Source organism: Myotis lucifugus, unplaced genomic scaffold (genome assembly GCF_000147115.1).
Source record: "Myotis lucifugus unplaced genomic scaffold, Myoluc2.0 scaffold_65, whole genome shotgun sequence".
Classification (NCBI taxonomy): domain Eukaryota; kingdom Metazoa; phylum Chordata; class Mammalia; order Chiroptera; family Vespertilionidae; genus Myotis; species Myotis lucifugus.
The window spans coordinates 4,051,490-4,074,650 of NW_005871113.1; the positions used below are offsets into that span (position 1 = coordinate 4,051,490).

At 39.0% G+C, this 23,161-nt stretch overlaps 2 protein-coding genes across 8 annotated transcripts; one reads left to right on the forward strand and one right to left on the reverse strand.

Moving 5' to 3' along the window:
* Positions 1–315: 315 nt before the first annotated feature.
* Positions 316–5,443, forward strand: SPATA45 (spermatogenesis associated 45). Its single transcript, XM_023754818.1, has 2 exons — positions 316–825; positions 5,208–5,443. The coding sequence occupies exons 1-2, from the start codon at positions 549–551 to the stop codon at positions 5,225–5,227; spliced, it is 297 nt and encodes a 98-aa protein (XP_023610586.1). The 5' UTR covers positions 316–548; the 3' UTR covers positions 5,228–5,443.
* Positions 5,444–10,350: 4,907 nt separating this feature from the next.
* On the reverse strand, positions 10,351–23,160 carry TATDN3 (TatD DNase domain containing 3). Of its 7 annotated transcripts, none has more exons than XM_006089892.3 (10): positions 23,040–23,160; positions 21,191–21,223; positions 19,703–19,776; positions 19,411–19,495; positions 17,118–17,180; positions 16,091–16,200; positions 15,876–15,931; positions 14,762–14,874; positions 11,959–12,036; positions 10,351–10,515 (listed from the first exon to the last, which is right to left on the reverse strand). In XM_006089892.3, exons 1-10 carry the CDS (start codon positions 23,103–23,105, stop codon positions 10,372–10,374), a joined length of 822 nt encoding a protein of 273 aa, XP_006089954.1. In that variant the 5' UTR covers positions 23,106–23,160; the 3' UTR covers positions 10,351–10,371. The 7 variants fall into 7 exon arrangements, with proteins under 7 accessions (XP_006089954.1, XP_006089952.1, XP_006089953.1 ...); XM_006089890.3 differs by having other exon boundaries at positions 11,959–12,039; XM_006089891.3 differs by having other exon boundaries at positions 11,959–12,057.
* Between the last annotated feature and the right edge of the window lies 1 nt (position 23,161).

Consider the following 23,161-nt stretch of genomic DNA (forward strand, 5'->3'; position numbering starts at 1 on the left):
CTTTATACATTTTAAAATTTATGTTCTACTATAGCCAATTTACTGTTGTTGTTTTTTTCTGTATTTGTTATAATAAAATTCCTTTGGATATTTATTGTGAAAGAAAGATCCGAAATGTGAATTTGGTTGTTTCTGGACCAAGAGTGATTTTAGCTTTTCTACCTTACGCTTTTCTGTATTTTCTTAAATTTTTTTTATAATCAGAAGAAATAACAAAATACCCTAAAAGCAAGAATCAATGCATAGTATCTAAAAACCAAAATGTATTCTTCTACTATATCCTTTTTAAAAAATAAAACTTTTTTTCCCCTCTGAAGAAACATCAACAAACAAAAAAAGACCTTAGAAAACAGTAATAAAAAATGGAGGGAGGTGTGGGGTGAGGACAGCAGTGGTGGTATTTTGCAGGAGGAGAGAGAAGACTGGCTCACACCTGATTGTGAACAGTACTGGCTTCTGGATCAATCAGGCAACTAACTGATGGTATTTTTTTTTTTAATTTCTTTGCAGGACACGAAGAAGCACCTCATGATTAGCCTGTCAGCATAATGACAACTATAAACAGGACCAATGAAACAATTATAAAATGCAAAGTTGACAGACAACGTCTCCTGAAAGAGATCAATGAAAAGCGTGAGTCCAACTGCTTGGTGGAAAGAAGCAATCAAGTCAGCTTACTGAGAGCTCAGCGGAGGCACTTCAGTTGTGCCTATAAGTGCCATATTCATTCCCAAACCAAAGAACCTGTGCCCGACAGTGGCAGGAGCTCCTGGGTCAAACTGAGTCTCCTTGCTCACATAGAGAAGAGGCACTTTCCATCAAAAAGTAAGATGTTATGGGTAGGCTTCCCACCCAGTCGACAGGAGGGATATATGTATAATTAGGGAGAATGTCATAGTGGTGCTCTGGGATAGCTTAAGGGCAACCTGTCTGAAGTCAAAGCATCAGTCAACGAGGCTAGTTGATGGAGGTTCTCATTTTCTTGTGCCTACAGAATCCTAGGTGCAACATCCAGGAGGCCTCATTTAATATAGGCTCTAGGTGGGTCCTGGGGCCTGCATTCTCCGCAGGCTAAGGTGACTCTGATGCTGATGGCCTGAGAACCATATTTTGAGAAAAGTTGTGATAAGGTCATTATAATGGACCACAACAACGTAGGAGGCCGCCTATCTCGCCAAATTTTGTTGCCTCTGCAAAAATTTCATGTGCAAAGTTGAGATAAAATGGAAATTATTTTGATGACAAATATTAAACAAAAGGCCCCAGAAACAATAAAATGTGGACGGAGGTTGGGGTGAGGGTGTGCCCTGGGGGTAGTATTTTGCAGGAGGAAGAAGAGGAACTGGTAGCTACCTTGATTGTGAATACTTGTTTCTAATTCAAGGCAAACAACTGATGATGTTTTTCTCCTTTATTTGAAAAAAAGAGAAGAAAAGTAAAGTAAAAGGAGAGTATAAGTATAGTAAATACAACCAACACATGATTCAGTTAGACCAGAAACAAAAGAGTCGCCATATTGACGATTTGGAAATTTAGCTTCTTTGATGAGGGGGCTGTGACTTTGCATTTGCCCCACGCTCCTGGTAGGTGGTGTTGAGAGGATGACACAGTATGGCCTGGACAAGTGAGGTTCTCCATTGTGTGTTAAAGTTAATCTGTAACAGTCAGGTGTTTATTTTACATTAAAATGTAACTCGTTTAGGAGGAATGCCTTTAGTGTTCCTAATTCTAGTGTTACCTTTTATTCTGGTTGAATTACTTGGAGCTAGATGAGTTAAGTCACAGGTAGTAGGTTAATTCTCACAAGTTTAATAGTGAACATTGAAATCAACCTCCTATGACATAGTTTACCACTTTACATGAATGCACATGGTTTTCTACAAAACAGAGTCTAACAAATATAATTTCCATAACCAACATTCATGATATAGAGGCTAGAAGCCCACAATTCTGGAACATTAAAATAACCTTTAAATACTGCAGAAAAGCTCTTTGTTCCTTTTAAGTGAACAGAATTAAACAGAAACTCAACTTTATGATGACAAGATGCTGGATAAGTACAAACCTAATGTAAATGTTATGGAAATCGGTATGGGAATCCATGGTCTTTCTTTAATTAGTCTAAACTAGTAGTTCTTAAAGGGTGGTCTGGGAATACTGAGGGCTTATTTTCTTTTTTCTTTTTTTAAATATATTTTATTGATTTTTTACAGAGAGGAAGGGAGAGAGATAGAGAGTTAGAAACATCGATGAGAGAGAAACATCGATCAGCTGCCTCCTGCACATCTCCCACTGGGGATGTGCCCGCAACCCAGGTACATGCCCTTGACCGGAATGGAACCTGGGACCTTTCAGTCCGCAGGCCGACGCTCTATCCACTGAGCCAAACCGGTTTCGGCATATTTTCTTTTTATCTCCACAAGTGGAGAGTCCCTGGGTATTAGAGAAGAGTCCTGACATTTGTTGGACTGTCTACTTTATTCTGAATACTGTTGAGGTTTGAAAAAGTCAACAATAATACCCTTCTGCTCCTAATCTGGCTTTACATCGACTGAGAGATAGATGGAGGTAAAAATGGTGGCTTTGTTGCTGGAAAGCTGCCGGAAGCCGGTCCATCGTTGCTGCTTGACACAGTCGCTGCAGGAAAGAAACATCTGCACAGCATATGTTTCAAGGGACCTGGCATATATAGCATATTGTTCTTAATATGTTTGCTCTCCTTAGCGCCATGTGTTTTAACCAAGGTCACCTCTCTGAGAAAGGTTGTTTCCCAGGTGGGGATTTTCCCCTGAGGTTAGGGAGGAGATACAACCCCTTAATTAAGTGCCAGGCGGGTAGTTAAGCTACATAATCTTTACTCCCTGGAATGGAGATAAGAAACACCCTAACCTTTGTAATAGAAATTGACAGGATTAAAATCGGCTGGTATAAATACGGATGTAACAAGACAATAAACATCAGATCCTCGTCAGTTCCTAACCAGAACTCCGACCAGAACTTTGGCTGGAGATCCTGGCTAGAGGTCCTGACTAGGCTGCTGATCAACTGAAGGCTGTCTTCGTGTCATTCCTTCTTTGCCGACTCCGTCCACACCTTTGGGGACCCCTGGACCCGCTGGGATTGGACCCCAGCAGAAAGCAAATCTATATTGGAGGCATTGGCTTAAAAGCAGTCAAAGGTGAACTCACCCCAAGAGAGAACTTAGCCCAATCCACACCACGAGTTTGGGCCTGCCCCACTAGACTAAGAGCACCCCCTTCCCCCAGAGGCCAGCAGATGCAACGAGAAAACCCTCGTTTGCAAACGTTAACTCCCAAATTTGATGAACATTACAGTACTCTAGTAGACCCTCAACAAATGCGCAATGAATCAAATAGTAAACATCATTAATGATAAAATAGCATCCCCTTTATTAGGATGGCCCTCTTCTGTCCTCTGAATGCTGAAGAACACCTGCACTCAATACTGGGCCCTCTTTCATCATCTACCCGTGGTTTCTAGGTGATCTCAGCCCAGACAGTCCCGCTCTGTTACAGGACTCAAAATCTCATCTCTAGTCTGAGGACTCCCGCATTTCTGCTTCTGCCCTGACCTTTCTCCTGAGTTCTGGACAGATCTATCAGATAGCATGTATCAGATTGCCACCTCTCCTTGATGTTATGTGAAATTTACCATCGCCCAAACAGAATTCCTATCCTCCACCCCACAACCTACTCACCCTTGACCCTTCCTCATCTCAGAAAATGGCCATAGAGCGAGTCATACCTTTGACTCCCCTCTTTGTCTGACATCCCACATCCAATCTGTCAGGAAGTTCTGTCAGCTCTTCCTTCAAAATCAGTCCTGAATCTGACTACTGCTACCACCCAGAGCCAACCCAGGGTCATCTCTCCCCCAAAGTACAGCAAGGGCCTCACATCTGTCCCCAGCCTCTGCTCTTGCCACCTCCCACATGTATTTCTTCACATGACAGCCTGAGTGATTTAAAAAAAACAACCCATATATTAGATACTTCACTTGTTGCTCAGGACTCACCCATGATGTCACACCACACTGGATAAAATCCCCTCCTTATCCTGTGTGCTTATCTTTTCAGCTTTTCTCTTCTACTCTCCCTGGCCTCATCCCACTTAGTCACCATGGTCTTCTTCCTGTTTCTGGGATGTACCACTCTGGTTCCCACCTCAGGGACTTGGCACATGCCGTTCCCTTTACCTTGGGTTCTCTCTCTCTCTCTCTCTCTCTCTCTCTCTCTCTCTCTCTCTTTCCTTCCCTCAATTTATTCAGATCTTCCTTCAAAAGCCAATTCATCAGGTTGAGGCTCAGTTGAGTGGTGACCTTTGAACCAGGAGGTTGCGGTTTGATTCCGTCAGGACACATGCCCAGTTTGAGGGCTTGATCCCCAGTAGGGGGCGTGCAGGAGGCAGCCAACCTATGATTCTCATCATTGATGTTTCTCTCTCTCTCCCAGTCTCTTCCTCTCTGAAATCAATAAAAAAATAATTTTTAAAAAGCCAAGTAATCAGAAATCACCTTATCTAAGTAAAACTTTCCAACATCCTACCACCCCTTTTCACGCTCTCTCTTCAATTGTCCACTTAGAGGTGTGAACACCAAAAGAGGGGCAATCTTACTGAAAGACACTAGCCTTAAAAACAGAAAACTTGGGTATCTTAGTTTGGGCTGCTATAAAAAAACGTGTACACTGCTGGCTTAAACGACAAGTTTCTTCCTCACGGGTCTGGAGGATGGGAGCCTGAGATCTGAGCGTCAGGGCAGGTGCTTGGTGCTAGCTCTCTACCTGGTTTATAGAGGGCTGCTTTCGGGCTGTGTCCTCTCCCATGGCGGAAAGAGCTAGCTAGTGCTCTGGCCTCTTCTTATAAGAGCACTAGTCCCATTTGTGAGGGCTCTACTCTCATGACATAATCACCTCCCAAAGGCCCCACCTTCTAACACCATCACACTGGGATCAAGGTTTCAACATAGACATTTGTGGGGGAGGAACACAGACATTCAGTCCATTGCACTTGGGTTCATGTCCTGCATCTGCCGTTGACTAATCTTATACTTTCAGTCACTTAGTGTTTCTAAACCTTACTTGCTGTATCTTTGAAACAGTACTCATCCTCTCTGCCCTCAGGGTTATTTAAGAAACTATGAAATGAATTATAAGTTATATAACAAATACTTTTATTTTTATTTTTCAGATAATGCCATATTTGGATAAAGTGCATCCCCAGAGACACACCAAAATTCCAGCTCTTTATCCTTCTTCAGTATCTATCTGAATTATTTACAAATATTAATTATAAAAGAAGCCAAAAGTATTTGCTAGTTCACCAAAGAAATATTTTGTTAAGTCATATAACAAGTATTACATCTTCATTAATTTCATTCTATTAGTCATATTTTTGAAGGGATGGTTTTTGTTATTAAAGATACTTTCACCCCAGCCGGTGTGGCTCAGTTGGTTTAGTGTCGCCCTGTATGCTGAAAGGTTGCTGGTTTGGTTCCTGGTCAGGGCACATACCCAGGTTGCGATGCCTGTGGGAGGCAACTGATCAATGTTCCTCTCTCACATCAATGTTTTTCTCTCTCTCCTCCCTTCCTTTCTCTCTAAAATCAAAACTTTTTTTAAAAATTAAAAAAAAATACTTTGAAATATGTATCACTTAAAAGGTCCTTTACAGTGATCTTCTCTTTATTAATTTAAAATGTTTAAGTAGTTTGTTTCTATAAATTGGTGGAGTATATTGACCAATCCCACTAATCAAACAGAAAGCTAAAGTCCTCAAAGTTAACAACTTGCTTCTAAACACTGAATTGCATGAACTCAGAGCTACGATTTTGATAATTTGACTAAGTACATACTTGAGAGATTAACAAGGTGGAGCTTTTTGTTTTATTTTATTGTCCATCCCCAAAGTGAGCATTGCTAGATTTATCTGTGTGTCATTCCTTCTTGGGTAGCAGACTAATTTTCAGGTTTTGACGTGGCTTGTGTTCCTTTTTGCAGTTTGAGCCAATAGCCTGTTATTCCATATGGCAAGCTGGGTACTACTTGGCTTGGAACCCAGGTGCTGCTTTGCATTTGTATTTATATCAGTGAAATATTCACCTTTGATTTGGTTGCCATTTCCCTCCATAGAAAGCTCAGATTCACAAGCCAAAGCATATTAATATTGGAAAGGATATGTATCAGTCAACTGACCTAAAACCCTGTCTCAGCTAGGACTGCACCAGGGCACAGGTGGGGATAAGATTCATTGACTCTGAGGGTATATATTAAAAAGCCAGGCCCAAAGCTAATTTTTTGCTTCTCAAAAAAAAAAAAAAGAACAACAACAACAAAAAAGAACAAAACTCCCAGTATCAAGAGCTATGAAGGGTTAGCCTGCCACAGTTTCAGGGGCATTGGTGACAGAAGACAGAAGAATCTTGGTTCAGAGGCAAAGGACTGTATTGCTCAGAGCACAATGTTAACGTAAAAACCTGTAAAGAATTTTTGTGAGTTTTTTTGAGCCAAACTGTCGACAGTTGCTGGGAATTGGGATAATGCTCTAGAGAATAGCATTTTTTTTCATCTATTTTTATACATTGCAATCAAAGGAGGGGATGTAGGTGGGTTATATGAAATCCATTGGTGGTAGATTAGAGAGGTGGGAGAAAGCAAAGGGGGAGGGTGATGGACCTCTGGGATTGGATAAAAAGTAAAATGATGGACACATACTTATGTGTGTGCAGGATAGTTAACAGTCAACAATGAACATGATAACAATAACAATGAAGGAATTTGTGGCATCTGTCCTGGCATCCAGGCACATTAGGTTGTGTGTCCCAAGGGATCCGGAAAAAGGGAAGTTACAAGTTACCCAGACATTTCAAAGATATGTTATCATAGATGCAAAAAGATAGATAGGCTCAGTTAAGGTAAAGGTTGACTATGTCAGTGAAGATATGGGCCTAGGACATAACTACCCACCATAAACTTTAACCCACTTTTAGTTAAAGTTTAATTTCAGACCATCCTTTGTGGTTACTTTAGGTCTCTGAGTTTGCAAGACTGCCATGCAGGCCTTCCCTGAGCTTGTCAGGTTAGCATGTGGCCCCTTCTTCAACAGCAGCAAGCAGCACAAGCCTCATGTTCTGATTGGTACCCTCTGCCCCCCTCTCTCTTTACCCCCCCCCCCCAAATAATGTGAAGTCATCCAGACAGATGCCATGCACACAGAGGCTTTGCCTCACAGCTGAAAATCTCTGAGCTTAGGAAACCCAACCTTTGTCCTGGCTGGTGTTTCTCAGTGATTAGAGCATCGGCCTGTTCGCTGAAGGGTCTTGGGTCTGAGTCCCAGTCAAGGGCACATACCTGGGTTGCAGGTTCGATCCCCAGCCCCCATTGGGGTACATGCCAGAGGCAACCAATCGATGTGTCTCTCTCACATCTCTCTGTCTCCCTGTCTCTTTCTCTCTCCCCCCTTCCTCCCATTCTCTCTAAAAAAAAAAAAAGGAAAAAATATCCTTAGGTGAGAATTAACAACAGAAAGAGAGGAAGGAAGGAAGGAAGGAAGGAAGGAAGGAAGGAAGGAAGGAAGGAAGGAAGGAAGGAAGGAAGGAAGGAACCCAACTTTTGACTGGAGGAAGACATGCTCTTGATTATAATGTAGAATTAATAAACTTGCCTCTGCTTCAGTGGGAGACATTATCTGTCTTCCAAGGCCCTTGGCTATATAAACATCCTTGAAAAGATCATCTGGGCCCTGGCCGGGTCATCCTGATACGCCAAGGTTTCGGGTTTGATCCCTGGTTAGAGCACATACAAGAATCAACCAACGAATGCATAAATAAGTGGAATAACAAATTGATGTTTCTCTCTCTCTCAAATAAAGATAATCTGGAACAAAAGCTATCAGTGTCTCTGCCCCAGGGATACACAGAAATGGGAGACCTATGGAGAATTATCTCCCAACACTTAGCAGCCCACAAAGAGACTATCAAACACAGCATCCTTTCTTTGGCTCGTTCTAAGATGAATCAGGGAATAAATACATAGTACATGAGTGTCAGGTTATGTGTAATACACTCAACAACCTTCCGATCTTAATTCTCTCTAGTCCTCTTCTGTCTCCTCCCTCATGCACCTCTGGTTTTATGGAACTACTTGGGGTTCTCTGTTTATTCTCTTACCCCCACCCCCCTTCACCTGGCTAACTTTCGTTTAAATACCACCTTCTCCTGGAAGCTCTCCCTCCACTTCCCCCTTAGGTGTTTCTCCTTTGTCCTCCTGTATACACCTTATAACAGCCTCAGGCTAAAGCCAGAAAATCAAAAGTCATCAGTCAGTCCAGACACCTCTCTGCCCCTCCCAGGCGTTTCAGAGTTGTTGATGCACCTGTTCCCTCAGTAGACACAGGGGGATGGGCAGACAGTCATTTCCCTCCATTTTGCTCCGCCTCCCTGCAGAGCTGTCTGCGGTGAGTTCCAAGTCAAGGCCACTAATGCGGGTGCAGGAAGGCCCTCTGTGGCATCCCTGGTACGCAGAAAAGGCTAAGGCGTGGCCTGCCATTGCTGCTGAAGCTACCAGCACCCAGTGCCTCTTCCCTGGAGAGGGTCTTGCAGGCCAGGGCAGGGGAAGCTGCGTTTCTTTGCTGGCCTCGAAGATGGGTCCAAAGGGAAGAGCCAGGCACAGTGGAAGATGAGCTCTGCCTCATAAGGTAAGAGGTTCCACAAATACAGAAAAAAGTGAAGAAAAAGAATAAAAATGTTCAATGCAGTACCCTTTGGGCTGCCCCCAAATCAGCACATATCCTTTTGCCATAGAGTGTCTTTTTAACATGCTTTCACAACATTGGTCACCATCCGCTATGGACGGGCAGTATCTTATCCCTTACAATTAACTGGTATTTTGCTGCCTGGAAAGCGATCCAGGCACTATAATGAGTCTCAGATTTCCTCCTCTTCCTTCCTTTCCCTAATGGTCTCTTTGTGATAACTACTTCAGGGTATGAATTTCCTCATCAAGCAGGGTTCTTAAAGATACAAGCAACAGAAACTAAATTTGGCTAATTTAAGAAGAAAATGAATTTACTGAAGGATAATGGATAGTTAGTAAAATCTCCAGGAGGGTGGAAAAACCAATTCATACCGCTGAACTAGAAGCATAAAGACTCTACTAACACAGCCTGTGGGCACAGACCCTGCAGCTAACAATGCCAACCTCACCAAGCTGTCATGCTGCCACCATCAGTCCTGGCTTCTTCGTGACTCATTTCATTCAAAATCTAGGGCGGGTCATATTATCAGTGCCCTGGTTGCAAGAAAGGCTAGAAAATGATTACCTGTGGGAGCCACCCTTGCTGGAAAAAATGGTTTCAGTTCATGTGGTGGTTCTATTTAACGGGGAAAGGTAAGCAGCAGCAGTGTCTCCCAACCTCCTGCTAGGAGTCCATTAATTGAAAAGCAGTGCAAGGTAGAATTAGAACCCATGGTTTCAGCTTCCAAGCTCAGTTTTATTTGAGACAAATATTTCTCTCTCTGACTGGTTTGGCTCAGTGGATAAAGGGTCGGCTCGTGGACTGAAGGGTCCAGGTTTGATTCTGGTCAAGGGCACGCATGCACGGTTGCAGGCATGATCCCTAGCCCTGGCTGGAAAGCATGCAGGAGTCAACCAATCAATGTGACTCTCTCATATTGATGTTTCTGTCTCTCCCTCTCCCTTCCACTCTCTCTAAAAATCAATGGAAAAATATCCTCGGGTGAGGATTAACAACAACAAATGACAAATATTTCTCTAAAATTATAATCTTTTTATCCCTATATAATGGTTTCTTCAGTTCAGATTATTAATCAGAACATTTCTTTTTAAAAAAATATATATTTTATTGATTTCAGAGAGGAAGGGAGAGGGAGAGAGTGTTAGAATCATCAATGATGAGAAAGAACCATTGATTGGCTGCCTCCTGCATGCCCCCTACTGGGAATCAAGCCTGCAACCCATGCATAAGCCCTTGATCAGATATGAATCCGGGACCCTTCAGTACGCAGGCTGATGCTCTAGCCCAGTGACGGCGAACCTTTTGAGCTCGGCGTGTCAGCATTTTGAAAAACCCTAACTTAACTCTGGTGCCGTGTCACATATAGAAATTTTTTGATATTTGCAACCATAGTAAAACAAAGACTTATATTTTTGATATTTATTTTATATATTTAAATGCCATTTAACAAAGAAAAATCAACCAAAAAAATGAGTTTGCGTGTCACCTCTGACACGCGTATCATAGGTTTGTCATCACTGCCTAGCCACTGAGCCAAACCAGCTAGGGCCAGAACATTTCTTTTTCTCAAATGCCCCCTTCAGTTCATTTGGCTTTGAAGTTATTTCTGGAGCAGGTGCTGGAGCTTGGGGAACAATTTCAATGCATTCTGTGTTGTCACTTCCATCACTTCTTCCACTGAGATTCCTTTCACCTGGGCAATATATTCTGCTGAGATGGTAATGTTTTGGGGTTCATTCCGTACCTGAAAGAGAACAAAGCAGACACTAAATCAAACATGATTGTCAAAAGAAGCAATCCTTGAAGACTGTAGATAAAATAGAAGAAAATGAGTTGGTAAACACAGCCGATGAGTTCTTTTTTTAATGGGGGTGGGGGATGGTGGGAGGCAATAAGGGGAGAAAGTCTTGAACTTCAGCTTAGAAGCTATAGCTACACACTGACTGTAAGTCTATGTTGCTCTTGAAAAGAGCCGTGGGGTATTAACAACTGAGGTCCCAGCATCTAGCAGTCTGCAAACAGTGGACACTTGGCAACCTGCATGACTGATGGGTTAGCTGTCCTTTGGTTTATTGCTTAACTGAGTGATTGTAAAGGTCACTGCTCTGCTGCTTGGCCCCTTCACCTCACAGGCTACATACATTACAGTTTGATTCAAGAAATGTCACCGTTCACATTCAAGAAGTACCAGTACATATGTGGAAGGCTAAACAGATACGTACTGGTACTTCACTGAGTCTAAGATGTATTTCCCTCCTATTTTAACATCTCTGAAATTGATACATATTTTATTTGGATTCAATGACATGTCATTGTATAACTGGAAGTGTTTTTCTTTTTCATTCTAATCGTCTCAAAGCAGTGGCGCATCTACAATCATTTAGATTGTACATTTAGATTTGGTGAAATGTATTATTGTTATTAAGTTATCTACTTAGGATGATAATATTGAGAGGAATAAAATATTGATTAAGTTTAAGAAAAATAATCTGATAACATTCATCAGGTATAATTGTGTTGAAAACAACCCAAATCACAATATCAAGTTAAATATACTGTGGTAGATTCACACACTGGAATATTATACACTTATTATACTTGTACTAGAAGAAATAGAGCCTCATTATAACAATCTAATTAAAAGGAGAAAAATAAACATTTATTGAGCATCTTACTATATACCAGATACTGCTAGATATATTACTCCATTTAATTCTCACTATAGTACTTCAAAGTATTTACTATTTTGCTTACATTTTATAAGTGAAGAACATTTCAGAGACATTAGTAACTTGCTCAAAGTCAAACAGCTAGTGCGTAGCAGAGACAGGATTTGAATCTAGGTCTTTCTGACTCTTGACATTGAACTTTTTGCTATACTGGTCTGGCTTTCATTACCACATAGACGAGGACATGGTCCATATCAAATATTATTCTGTGGGGCATAACAATTATATTTAGAAAAGACCTGAAATTAAGTTGATATAACCTCTCAACCTAGTGTTAAAATAGGATTCCATTGTACTTACACTGTGATGAGAAACACAGACAAATCAAAAATAGCTCAAATGAAAGACACAATCTAAATCAAGCATATCAAATTTGCGGCTGGTGGGCCCGAGGCATAACGAGGCTGCGAGTTTTACATGCTTGATCTCAATCATGTGGAAAACAGAAAATGACTTACCTGTTTTTCTGGTCCTAGTGCAGGTGAATCTGTTTCCAAGCAAATGGAGGTTAAAGGCAACTGTTTCACAAGTTTCTGCTTCTTAGAGAAAAGAAAAAGCTAGTAAGTTTAAAAAAGGAGTAATAAAGAGTTTTTTTTAAAAAAGAACATTAAACCCACATGCCAATGCATTCTACTCTGCAAGAGCTTAAAATTCATGCTTCAATATTCAATTGATACATGTTCACTACGTTCTCATTCTATTACTAACAGGTTTAAATAGCAACATTCATTGCCAAAAATTATCCAGAGACTCCAGGGACCCAGAGAGTAGTAACCAAAAGCACACCCAGCAAGGAAGTCAGACACCGGACATCACCATCCCACTGAGAGAGCTCAGGAAGAGACTTCTGTTGCTTCTCCACCACACTCGGTGCTTCTTTCTACTGTTCACTTAAAGCCACTCGGGCTTTCTGTTTATAAATCCAAAGTTCATATGCACGTTTTAGATTAGGTGGTAGATGGTTTTGTTTTCTTCTTTTTAATTTTCTGTCTGGATTATAAGGATTGCAATTAACCCAATGAGTTTTATACCAAGAACGTAATTCTTTTGCTGCCACTGCACTGTTAAAGTAAAAAATGGCAGGGGGAGACACATGATGCAGAGTGGAATATTATTAGAATGAATTGTTTGAAGATTAAAATTTCAGAGGCACAGAAATAGGTATGCTCATGCACTGCTGGTAGAAAAAAGTTAAACTAGCATAAACTTTTTAAAGAAAATGTAACAGTTTAACCAAAATTTTAAAATGTACACCCTTTCCTCAGTGATTCCATTTAGAGGGAAAACTGCACAAGTGTGCATATGTAAGATGTACAAAGGTATTCAGCCAGGCACTGTTTATAACAGTGAAAAATTAGAAACAGTCTAACCTTTACTTAAAGTAATGCTTAAATAAATTATGGTACATCCACATTATGAAATATCATACTATCATTTTAAAGATGAGATAGGTCCATATGTATTGATACAATTAGATACCCATGAAGCTAACTCAAAACAAAAAGAGTAAGATTATCTTCTTATTTTATCTGAATTAATGTTAACAATGATTGTTTCTGAATTGTAGAATCTGGATTAATTTAAAATTTGTTCTTTTCTGAATTGATTCAATTTTCTATAATGTACAAATATTATCTTTAAATGTATTTTAGTTTTGAAAAAGAAACATGCCACAGCTAAAGGTTACTACTAAATAAGAGGTTTTCCACAAAAGCTAAAAGTAGGAAAAATTAAAGTGACATGTGTAGAACACTCCATCTTATAATAGCAGAATGCACATTCTTTTGAAGTGTGTATGTTCTCTTCACCAAGATAGATCATATTCTGGGCCATTAAACAAACCTCAACCAATTTAAAAGAGGTGAAATCATACAATGAATGTCTCCTGAACATAGTCAAATTAAAGTAGGTATCAGAAATGGAAAGATATCAGGAAAATTCCTAAGTATTTGGAAATTAACAATACATTTTTAAATAGTCACTATGGTCAAAGAGGAAGTCTCAAGGTAAATTAGAAAACATTATGAACTGAAAGAAAGTGAAAATACAGCAAAGATCACAAATAAACCTATGACCATATCAATACTTATACTAGAAGAAACAGAGCCTCATTATAACAATCAAATTAATATTTGTGGATTGTAACTATATGTGGTTAGTGCTAATTCAACTATTGCATTAAATATCTTTATTAGAAAACAAGGAAGGTTTCAAATAATCTAAGGTTCTACCTAAGAAACTATAAAAAGGATAATATATTGTCAAAAAAGTATTTGACAGAATCCAACATCCATTTTTGATAAAAACACTCAGCAGACTAGAAACAGAAGGAACTTCCTTAAACCCTATAAGAAAACTGCAGCTCATAGTATACTTAATGGTAAAGAAATGAATGTTTTTCCATGATCAGGAAAAAGGCAAGGGTTTCTGCTTTTACTATTTCTATTCAACATTCTACTAGCTGTATCCAGTGAAATAAGGCAAGAAAAAGAAATAAAGGGCACAAATATTGGAAGGGGAAAAGTAAATATCTTTATTCAAAGATGACATGATTATCTACAAAAAAATCCTGAAAAATCTACAAAACACTACTAGCACTAGTGAATATCAGTAAGATCACTTGATAAAAGTTTAATATATAAAAATCAACTGTATTTCTATACACTAGCAATGAATAATTGATAACTAAAATTTTAAAACCAGTATCATTTAAAATAGAATGAAAAATATGAAATACTTAGGGGTAAATATAACAAAATATGTGCAGGATTTGTATGTTGAAAATTATAAAACATTGATGAGAGAAATCAAAGATCTAAATAAAGAGGTATGGTGTGTTCATATCAATTATTCCCAAATTGATCTATAGATTTAATGTAATTCAAATAAAAATCCCAGCCAGTTTTTTTTTTTTTTAAGAAATCAAGCTGATTCTAATGTAGATGGAAAGGCAAGGGACTTAGAATAGCCAAAATGATCTTGAAAATAAAGAAATAATTGGAATTCTCATAATATCTGATTTCAAAACTTATAAATCTAATGTAATCATTATAATATGATATTGACATAAGGTAGGGACCTAAGATTGATTTTTGTAACATAACTAGAATAATATCACAAGTGTTATATAAAAATATATATTACATATAAAATATATATCATATATAAAATATATATTTTATATTACATATAAAATATAGACGCTTTTATTTTAAAGTGTATTTCACAAAGTATAGGTGGAAGTTTAACGAAAGAATTTACCTGTCCACTCCTTATGATAGAAGGAGGGATCGAGAAGAAGTACCCAGCTTTTACTCCTTCCATGGCTACGGATGGCCGACCGTCAAATGCATGGAGCAGCACTTTGTCAGCACCTCTCAAAAATAAAAGATAGATCAGAATTCCAATTTATGTCCTCAATGAGCGGTTTTTCCATTAATCAAATTGAACAGCAAAGATCAGAAATTTGGTCACTGTGATATAAATATGAGGTTCTATGACTTCTAAAGGAGGGATAAATATATAGTGTTCAAACAGTAGAATAGAAATATAATAACAATTCTTAACTTTCAGAATAAAATTATTAAATACAATTGAAATATAAAATTTTAAACCATTATTTAATCTTCCTATACCATTAAACATTTTCCAGAAGTTTGTGAACGGTCAAATTATTGTTCCTAATAGGAGGTTTTTAAGCAGTCAAATAGTCCTCAGTGAGAATGCTAGTGGAAGAGGAAATGGGGAGCTAAATGAGTCACAAATTGACTAATCAGCATTAGCTTCATAAAATCGCCTCTGGTTCTTAAAGAATGGCTGCTCAACCTGCGTAAAAATCATGCTCTCAGTGATCCCAAAGGGTTCAGCACTCATCACTGGGAAATACCATGCTTTCTAGATGTAGGCAAGTACATTTACTTCACTATTTGATACTGTTTTTCGAATGGCAGGTATGACCATTAGTGGGTTATAACCACAAGTGAGTTATGAAAGCCATCTAGTGGGTCAAGACTGACCAGTGTATACACATACTTTTAATACCAAAAAAAGTAGATATGTGTATATATTCGTATCACTTCAAAAAGTTTGAAAAGTAATGCTATAAGATACATTTTAATTTTAGGATTATAAATTACTTAATCCAATTTTTCATTTGTTTTACCCTGGCAAATGATTATAAATATCACAATCACACTGAAAAAACCTTGTAAAAAGTAGACTGACTTGTAAAACCACTTTAGTTGACTTCCCCTTTCTCCCTTCCCCTATTTCCTTTCGTTTAAGAAATCATATTAAAACATGGCCTGTTCTATGAGAAGATGGACTGGAATACCAAACGTAAACTTTAGGCACATCTGTCTCAGGATGTAAATACCTTGCTCATTTAAGAGGCTGATGGTGGGTCTTCCAGCTGAACGTGAGTGAACATTTCTGTTTAACAACAAAAAAATTCCTTTTAAGTACTTAATGTGACATTATTTTGTTCTATTAAAGTAATTAAGAGAAAAAGAAATAGAGAGCTCCATTTCAAAAGAATCATTTTAATTTGCTCTATAGCATTTAATATCGGAAGATGGTTAATTAACCTACAAAGGCAAATTTAGTCTTTTGGCTAACTGGACCTGTCTGATTAGGACTTGTCTTTGCGCTTCCTTTTGTGCATCAGTGCCAGCAAATCTGGGGGAGAAATCCAGTCCCACCTATAACAGAAAAGTCAAATAGAATTACATTTTTCATGGTTTAATGAACCCAAAAAGGCATATTATGGAGCAGTACAATCCAAGAGAAAGATAATGGGAGCCATATGTGCAAGCCACATATATAACTTCACATTTTCTAGTTAGCCACGTTAAAAACACTAACAAGAAATGGGTGAAATTAATTTTAATAATATACTTTATTTAATCCAGTATACCCCCAAACATTATCATTATTATTATATAGTAATGCATTATTTCAACACATGAGCAATATAAAAATTATTGAGTTATTTTACATTCTTTCTTTGGGGTGCTAAGACTTTGAAATCCTCTGTGTGTTTTATACTTAGAGCACATCTCAATCTGGACCAGTCACATTTCAAGTGCTCAATAGCTACATGTGGTCATCACAGCGAACAGGAAAGATTACAAATGACTGCTTTCCTTGATATATTTTGGCATTCATTGTTATAATCTATATTCTGAATTTAACTGTTATTCTTATCTCTTATCTTTATCTTTAATTAGAAGTGGAATTTATTACCAAGTGATAAAAATGTTTTACAACCGTAAATTATTTAATAAAAATGTTGACTACACTCTAGCCTCTTTAAAGTATGCTTTGTATATACTACTTTAACTAACTAGAGAGATGACCCATATTTAAGCAAAAAAAGAGCATAGTATATAGAAATGATAATAAAGTATTAACATAAGCCTATGATGAGGCTTTCTATTGTTTCATCCCCAAGCTCTTTTGCTTATTGAGGAAGTATTGATGAGTTATTATTCAGCTGGATGGGGTGAACATAATTATCCAAGTTAGTTATAATCACCAATATTGAATTAAAGATTCTTTTCCTATATCACATGAAAGTCTGAATCAGAAGTCATTTGATCAGTTAATGGGTGTTTACCTCTCCAATTGCCAATAATCGATCCTTATAATTCTCGATAATGGGCAAAGCTACATCCAAATCCTGGGAGAAAACAAAGTAATTTGTTAAAACAGACGGAGAAGGAAACTGATATTTTATAAATACCTATTAAATGCCAGGCACTATGCTGTATTGGTTCTTTACATATATTCTATTCCTTTAACCAGTTGAGGAACTAGGAATAGTAATTCTAGAACGGTGAGTACTTCTATCTGGATAGTATCCCATACCTATTCAGGTCACAGGAATGAAACCGTTTATAAAGATTCACACTTAAACACTTTCTTCTGTTTAGGAGGCATTTCCTAGCATATAGAAGGACTGATATGATTTCCTGGAATAGCTGAGCAAGAGAGAAGAAAGCCACCTTTGTAAGTGAGGTTTGGGGAGTGCATTATATTATGTTCTCCTTTTAGGGTAACATTGGTTTGTGAGTTTGTCATAGTGATAATCCCATACACTCTTTGTACTCTTTGCACTGATTTCTTTTGTCTTGATAATCCTGTTTAGCCTATTTTTGTTCTACAGGTTCAACAATAGAAACACTAAGTATCATATATGTGCTTGTCTGTAATCATTGAAGTAACTGTGTACCATTAGTTTCCATACTATTATTATTACACTTAGAGAATTTGCCCTCTGAGGTTTCCCTCTTCAGACAAGGGAAAGGCAAATATGTAGAAAATTTGCTTCTTTTAAGATATGTAAGTTGCAAGGTACCTCTGAGGATAATTCAGGTTGCAGTTCAAATGTCACCGCCTCAGACAGGCCTTCCTTGACTACACAATCTAAAAACTAGCATCCACAATCCCTGTCACATAATCTTATTTTATTGTCTTTAAAGCACTTAGTGCTACCAAAAGTTTTCCTGTTCATGTATCTAATTGCTGATTGTCTGCCTCCATCTAGAACCTACTTTCATGAGAGGGATATTACTCTAAAGTGCTTGGAATGCAGTAGGAGCTCAGTACACACTTGGTTGACTAACGAAATGAATGCCTATAGCTATAAAGCTCTACATAAATGAAACAAACGCCATCCTGCTATGAGCCCCAACATTTCCGGAATTGTAACTCTCTGGGGAAATTTTATCACATCAACAACTCAGGAGAGTTACAGAATAAGTATTTATTTTTACATGAAGTTGAATTCAATGTAATTTTGTTGCAAAATAAGTAGAGCTACTTAGGGTATTCAAATGTAAGGATACAGATTCGTTATTACGAAAGAATGGACCTCATCTCTTAATTTATTCATAGATAACACAAAGTCTTCACTTTTTCAAAATGGGGCTGTTGATCCCAATATGTAATAAAGCACTCAAGAAACTGTGCATCTCCCCAATGCTGAGTCAGGAGTCAAGGCTATGGTGAGTCAGTGATATCTCATGGGTAGGATCTTTTTTAGAGAGGGTATGAAAGCCATGCAGTTTAGTAGATCAAGATCACTCCTATAGGGATGGTTCAACGTTCAAAGATACTGTGTACTTCAGCTCATCTGTTCCCTCACAGTACTACATCTATGAATTTGTATCTTTCTTTCTCTGGATACTTTATCACCTTTCTGCCAAATCAATATAACAATGTGATAAAAAAAAGTAAAAACAAATCACATGTAATTCTACAAGATTGTCACAACTACTATCATTTCTGTTTTTCTTTACAGTCTTTTCCTTATAGGATATATTTTTACATGATGCCACTCATTGTGAATAAACCGTCTGTATCCTGCTTTTCTCCCTATATTATACTGCAAACATTTTCCATGTTACTACATAAATTTTATAGTCTTCATTTTTTAAAAAAAATATATTTTATTGATTTTTTTACAGAGAGGAAGGGAGGGGATAGAGAGTTAGAAACATCGATGAGAGAGAAACATCGATCAGCTGCTTCCTGCACACCCCCTACTGGCTATGTGCCCGCAACCAAGGTACATGCCCTTGACCGGAATCGAACCTGGGACCCTTGAGTCCACAGACTGACGCTCTATCCACTGAGCCAAACCAGTTAGGGCTTATAGTCTTCATTTTTAATAAATGCATTATATTTACTACTCTATAAGCGAACTAATTATTCCTTTATTTCTGAACCCTTAAGCTATTCCCCCTTTTTCTCTATTACAGGTAATTCTGCAACAAACATCTCTGGGAAAGAAGGTAGCATTGCCTCCTTTTAGATTATTGTCTTACACTATAAATCAGAAAGTGAAGGACTACTGAGTCAAAGGTATTATCATGTTCCATGGTTCTTGTTTTATCTGTTACTGTTACCTTTAATGTGACACTTCTTTGTCCTTCTGGTGAAAGTCCTTGAACTGGATGAACACCCAAGCATGGCAGGACAAACCTGTTATACCTAACAGTGTAGAATGAATTGAGAAGCCGAATATTAGACTAGCAGACAATGTTACTCTAAAGAATAAGTAGGAAATATTTTTTTAGGGCTATGTTAATATTTTCCTTCTCTTTCTCTTTAAAAATGGATAATCTTTGATATCATGAACATGACATCATAACTGCATCCTTATTAGCAACTCTTTAAGTTCTTAATGAGAAGTCACACCTTTCTGAAAGCTGCATAATCTTTTCAAATTCTCCTGAATGTTCAGCGACCACCACAAGAGCCGTAACATTGGCCTGAAATAAAAAAAAGAACAGAATAGACTAGCTAGAGTTTTGAGCAATATACATCCAATATAATTAAACAGAATTATAAAGTTTTCTGTGCTTTTAGTTATTCTTGCTCATCCATACTCCGTCAGTATAATCATAATGGCTATCACTGAATACTTATTATGTTTCGGGCACTGTGTTCAGTGAAAAAAAAATATTACCTCAGTTTAATCTATACAACCTTATGAGGTGGCATTGCTATAATCCATTGTATAGATCAGGAGACAGAATTCTGGATGGAGTGAAATAATTTGCCCAAGATCATTAGGACTGTGTAACTCCAAAGCCTACACTCCTAATTAATGTCATAGTGAAAGGTGCTTGAATATAAAAATATACTGGCAGCTGCTTCTAAACTAATACTTTGGGGGAAGACCATGAAATGCTAGTGATAATGAATTTCATAAGCACTTCCAAAAATTAATAATTTTTCTCAAACAAATCAAAATGGTTCCCAAAACTTTTATCATTTCTCCAAAATCCCCAGGGTAATGTTAATTTTAGAACCAACAGACGGATAATCTGTTCCATATTGCTGGTAAGTATGATGGCTGGGGGAACATGTTTTGTCGAGTAACACTCCCTCCACGTTCTGCGTGGAGTAGGGTTCCGTATCTGAAAGAGGAGCCGCACAACCAATGAGAGAAAAATGACACGAGATAATTTTGCAATATTGGGGGACCAGGCGGGCAAGTCCCGAAGGACTTCCACCCATGCTCAGGCTGCTCCAATCTTTTATCGATCTGGAGTAGCCCTTAGGGTAAGGAGGTTTCAATGACACCCAGATCAGCAGACAATTTCCAGGAATAGACAAAGTATCTGATTAGCTCATCAGTAGATGATTTCCAGGAATAGGCAGAGTATCTGATCAACAATAGTCAATAAGGATCTACATAAGTATCTAAGGAATTAAGTGAACTAAGGTGGGGATGATGCTTCAACTATTATTACCTAAATTAACTGGGTGGTTCCTAGATTAACTGGGTGGTGCACAGTTCTGACCTTTGCTAGGACTTCAAAGGTTACTAGCTTTTGGGGGTCTGTCTAAACTCAGCTAGTGAAGACAATGAATGGAGTCCGGCAATGTTTCGATTCAGACTATCTTGTCTGTATCATTTTACTAGCGGTATGTTTTTGGAAAAGTTAGTCTCTAGGCCTTAGTTTCCTCATCTACAAAATGGGCAATAGCTGCCTAAAAAATAGAAGGTTCCTCAGAAGGTGGTTGTGAAACATTAAATGAAATAATGTACAGAAAGGGCTTAGGTCAGTACTTGTCACACAGTAAACACTTAATAAATGCAACTTATTCTTACTGAAGCATTAACATAGCATATCTAAAACAAAAACCAAAAAAGGGCAATTATAGATATTGACTTACTTTCTTGGCTTTCTCCAACACATCATCCAGATCCTAAAATAAGCACAAGTTATCACAATTATTTTAGATGAATAAGTAGCTGCTCTTTGGCTGTGTATATCACTGTACTAGTAGTTGAGGCACCGTAAAGAATGACAACGATGGCAAGGAACTGTGTGGTAGAATGTGAAGAGCCTACACTGACTGACCCACCTTTCATTTCCTCTTTCCTTCTCTTAGTAACATTTGGCATCTGTTTCCACTCCACTGAGACAGAAACTGTTACTGTCAACTGTGGAGGGCACTTCCCTGTCTCTTACTTACCCCTCAGCAGCATTTAGGGCAGGGGTCCTCAAACTTTTTAAACAGGGGGCCAGTTCACTGTCCCTCAGACCGTTGGAGGGCCGGACTATAGTTTAAAAAAAAACTATGAACAAATTCCTATGCACACTGCACATATCTTATTTTGAAGTAAAAAAACAAAACGGGAACAAATACAGTATTTGTATTTGCATGTGGCCCGCGGGCCGTAGTTTGAGGACCCCTGATTTAGGAGCTCCTCAGGTATCCACCCCTCCCTTCCTGAAATATTTTCCACGCTTGGCTTCTGCAACACTGCTCACCTGCAAACACCACTCTTTTATTGGCTGCTACTTTTCAGTCTTCTTGACTGGCTCTTTCTCCTCTGACTTCAGGACCCTGTGCTCCTCTCTCTGTACTCCCCTGAAGCGATCTTACCCACGGGTTTAAGAGTCATTCATTACTATGCTAATGAGTCCCCGGTGGTTACCTTCAGCCTATAATTCTTTCCACTACCCGAGATTCACATTTAAGAATGACTATAAAGAAAAATGTAAAAAAAACAAAACCTTTTTTTGAAAAAAAAAAGGATGACAATATGACATCTCCACTTGGATGGATCTTAGGCTCCAACAAATGCCAACTCTGTGTTCTCCCCAACAAACCTCTTCCTTCGGCCTTCCCTCAGCTCAGGAAACAGCACCACGGTCCTCCCTACAGCATCAAGTCCTCGCTTCCCCTCCTTCTCCACATCCAATTCCCAGCACATAGATCCTACTTCTAAAATATACCTTCAATCCATCTGCTTCTCTCAAACTCCCCTGCACCCACCATCACCTCTTGTCTATATACTGCAGAAGCTTCCAAATTGGTTTTCTAGCTTCCACCCTCGCTTTCCTGTTTGCCACACATCAGCAAAATTCTTTTATTAGTAAATGGATATCAGATCTTGTCATTCTCTTAAAGAAAAAAAAAAGACAAGATTCGCATTGTTGTTTTAATGAAACCCAAACTCCTTACTGACCGACCACACCTGTCTCTGCAAACCTCTTCGGTCTTTTTCATGCCTCTTTCTAGCCCATCACGCTCCATCCAGCATTTGGTAGCATCAATGTGCCAGGTCAACCTGCCAGCGGTCATCACTGCCCTACACCCATCTTCTGTTTGAACAGACTCCGCTCTTCCTTCTCCATTAGAAGCCTCTGGTTTCCAATAGAGCGGGTAAGACACTTTGTAACTCTGATCTGGTGTGTGTATTGTTCTTTCTGTTTGCAGGGGGTCAGGAAAAGTGGATTCCCAGCCGGGCCAAGCGCGGGTAGGGGGAAGAACTCCGGTAACCGGCAACAGCAAAAGGAAGAGGAGACACCGGGCTTAGGCTATGCAGATCGGAAAGAAAGATCAGTACGACTGCGGTTAATAAATAGGGAGTCAGGAGCAAGTCGGTGCAGCGACAGACCGGCCTGGGTGAGTCTGGGGCTCCGTCCTAAGAAAGGAGAGCAAAGGTAGCCCGGACAAGTATGGGGGACCGGGGGTCTCCCCGCTCCCACGGCCCGGCCTCGCCCTCACATACGCGGTCGAAGTCCGGGGCGGCAAGGTGGCAGTGGCAGTCCACCAGCCCTCCGCCCACCGCCCCCATCGCCGCGGCTGGCGTCGCCCTGGAATCCGCCCGCGCAGCCTCGGCCCGGAACCTCG